The sequence below is a fragment of the Panthera leo genome, chromosome D3 (genome assembly GCF_018350215.1).
Source record: "Panthera leo isolate Ple1 chromosome D3, P.leo_Ple1_pat1.1, whole genome shotgun sequence".
NCBI classification, from domain to species: domain Eukaryota; kingdom Metazoa; phylum Chordata; class Mammalia; order Carnivora; family Felidae; genus Panthera; species Panthera leo.
In genome coordinates, this window is record NC_056690.1 from 93863090 (window position 1) to 93866094 (window position 3005).

The window sequence follows — 3005 nt, forward strand, 5'->3', positions numbered from 1 at the left end:
TGTGGATGGCCTCCCTCCGTTGGACCCAGCCGATACGGGTGATGGGCCATCCGGACGGTGCGGGGCTCACGGCTCGGGTCTCAGATAGCTCCTGCGATGCCTCCCCCGCCGTGGTTCAGTCCCCCCATGCCCCCGGGCCTCTGCCTGGGCCAGACAGGTTTTCATCTGAAACCGTCTCATTTCGTGAAGAATCCTGCCGAGCGGCTGGCGGCTGCCCCCGCCCCACGAGTACTCACCTGCCCGCTCTCCCTCCCCCTCAGGCTGCGAGGTGCCCGCCCTGGGCAAGCTGCCAGCAGCCCTCGAGCCCACGTCTGCTCTCGGGTGGCCACGTGGGCCCCGCTGAATCTGGAAGGGTCTGGCCCAACTTGGCCGTCAGCCAAGCTCCTGGCAGACGCCCCCTCCCCTCCAGGCGCCCTTGGAAGGGCCTGGAACAAGCGGGCCTCCGGGAAGGGGGGGCCCCAGCTGCCCCTGCACCTGGTGGGAAGGGGCCATGATTCAGAACTGCAGCCAGACCCCGGTGGCCGCTTCATCGAGGGGGATGAGAGGCTGCCACGCAACCTCTTGCGGTGACACACACACTCCCAGGGAGCCCCGAGACCCTCAACTGTCCCCCCACAGGCTCCTCTGCTGGGACAAGTGGGGCCACTACCTCCCACTGTGTCTGAAAGGGCAGAGAGTCCACAGCAGGGGCTCCTTGGAGAGGCCAGCCCTGTGGACACAGGCCCCATAGATGCAGGCCCAGTGGACACAGGCACCGTGGATACAGTCCCCGTGGACGCAGGCCCAGTGGATGCAGGGCCCATGGATACAGGCCCCGTGGATGCAGGCCCCGTGGACGCAGGCCCAGTGGATGCAGGGCCCATGGATACAGGCCCCATGGACGCAGGGCCCGTGGACGTAGGCCCCATGGATGCAGGCCCCGTGGATGCAGGCCCCATAGACGCAGGGCCCGTGGACTCAGCCCCATAGACACAGGCCCTGTGGACGCAGGGCCCATGGACGCAGGATACACGGATACAGGTCCAGTGGACACAGGCCCCGTGGATGCAGGGCCCATGGACGCAGGCCCCGTGGATGCAGGCCCCGTGGACGCAGGCCCCGTGGATGCAGGCCCCGTGGATGCAGGGCCCATGGACACAGGCCCCGTGGATGCAGGCCCCATAGATGCAGGGCCCATGGACGCAGGCCCTGTGGACACAGACCCTGTGGATGCAGGCCCCGTGGACGCAGGGCCCGTGGACACAGGCCCCGTGGACGCAGGCCCCGTAGACGCAGGCCCCGTGGATGCAGGGCCCGTGGACTCAGGCCCCGTGGACTCAGGCCCCGTGGACACAGGGCCCAGTGGACGCAGGCCCCGTGGACTCAGGCCCCGTGGACACAGGGCCCATGGACACAAGCCCCGTGGATGCAGGCCCCGTGGACGCAGGCCCCGTGGACGCAGGCCCCGTGGATGCAGGGCCCATGGACACAGGCCCCGTGGATGCAGGGCCCATAGATGCAGGGCCCATGGACGCAGGCCCCATGGACGCAGGCCCCGTGGACACAGACCCTGTGGATGCAGGCCCCGTGGATGCAGGGCCCATGGACACAAGCCCCGTGGATGCAGGCCCCATAGATGCAGGGCCCATGGACGCAGGCCCCGTGGACACAGACCCTGTGGATGCAGGGCCCGTGGACACAGGCCCCGTGGACGCAGGCCCCGTGGACGTAGGGCCCATAGACACAGGGCCCGTGGACTCAGGCCCCGTAGACGCAGGCCCCGTGGATGCAGGGCCCGTGGACTCAGGCCCCGTGGACTCAGGGCCCAGTGGACACAGGGCCTGTGGACGCAGGGCCCGTGTATGCAGGCCCTCCTGTTTTCAAGGACACCACACCAGGAGGCATGCTGGCCCAGGGTCCTCGAGGGAGGGGCATTCACACTGAGACACGCTGGGCCCGTGCACGCCCGCCCGGATCACCGCATCCTCTACACCCGTGTAGGAGGCAGTGTCGTAATGGAACCGCAGCCACTAATTAACAGTGACCCGGGCCTCAGTTTCCTCCATGCAAGGAGGGGGCCAGTGAAGTGATGTCTTGCTCAGGGAGAGGCCAAGGCGTGGAGTGGGCTGGGGCCCTAAACTGCCCGAGAGAGACAGTGACACGGCTGCCTGGCGCTCGTGGCCTCCAGAGGATCTTCGGGACCCAGCCTGGTCCCCGGCCACCCCCTCCTCGTCAGGCTGAGGAGCCCACTCTAGATCCCCCGCCCCGATCCCACCAGCCTGTCACCCACAGACCCCCACGGCCCTGCAGGAGGCGGAGAGGCAGGCCCAGGACCGCCTGCCGGTGTCCCTCCTGGCCCAGGCTTTGGCCTCCGGGAATCGCTGCCTCAGAGCCTTCTCCAGGGACAGGCTTGATAGAGGCCGGGGCCACGTCGACGCCACCCTGAGGAGGCCCACGTGGACTCCCGTGGCCCGGGCCTGCTGCCAACGCTTCCTTTGGGGTCTCTGTGTGGTGCCCACTGGCCCGTGAACACGGGCGCCGCATCACGCGGGGGGCGCGCCCCGGCGCCAGAGGGCTGAGCGGAAGGACACCTGCAGAGCCCGACCCGGGCGTCGGGGACCCACACCCGCCACCTCCGAACGGAGCCAGTGTGGCTGCTGACCACATGCACGCCTCCCGTGCACGTGTGGAGACTTCTCAGGAAGCATATTCCGGGAGGGTAACGGTCCCGGGCTCTCCCAGGAAATCGAGGTGTGGTGATTCAGGCCCCCAAGGGCGCCTTTGTGGGGGGCTCGGGGAAGGCCAGCAAGCCCCCGCTCGCAGAGGCCGAGAAAGTCCTGGGGACGGCACGTGGAGCTCACGAGGGTGGACCCCGCGGACCGTGCCCTCTAACTGCCCTACCGGAGGGAGGGACGTCACATGCCACCACCAGCCAGCGTCAGAGCCACGGCCCACCCCACGTCTCCACTGACCAACACCCCTCTCACCTGGCGGCCCTTCCCTGCATCCTCACGAGACCCCCCACC

At 68.7% G+C, this 3005-nt stretch overlaps 1 protein-coding gene across 1 annotated transcript; it reads right to left on the reverse strand.

Moving 5' to 3' along the window:
- Positions 1-600: 600 nt before the first annotated feature.
- On the reverse strand, positions 601-1884 carry LOC122203168 (S-antigen protein-like). Its single transcript, XM_042909711.1, is given in 5 exon segments — positions 601-624; positions 765-961; positions 964-1339; positions 1341-1811; positions 1813-1884. Coding segments are annotated over 5 exon segments (1140 nt in total).
- Positions 1885-3005: the final 1121 nt, after the last annotated feature.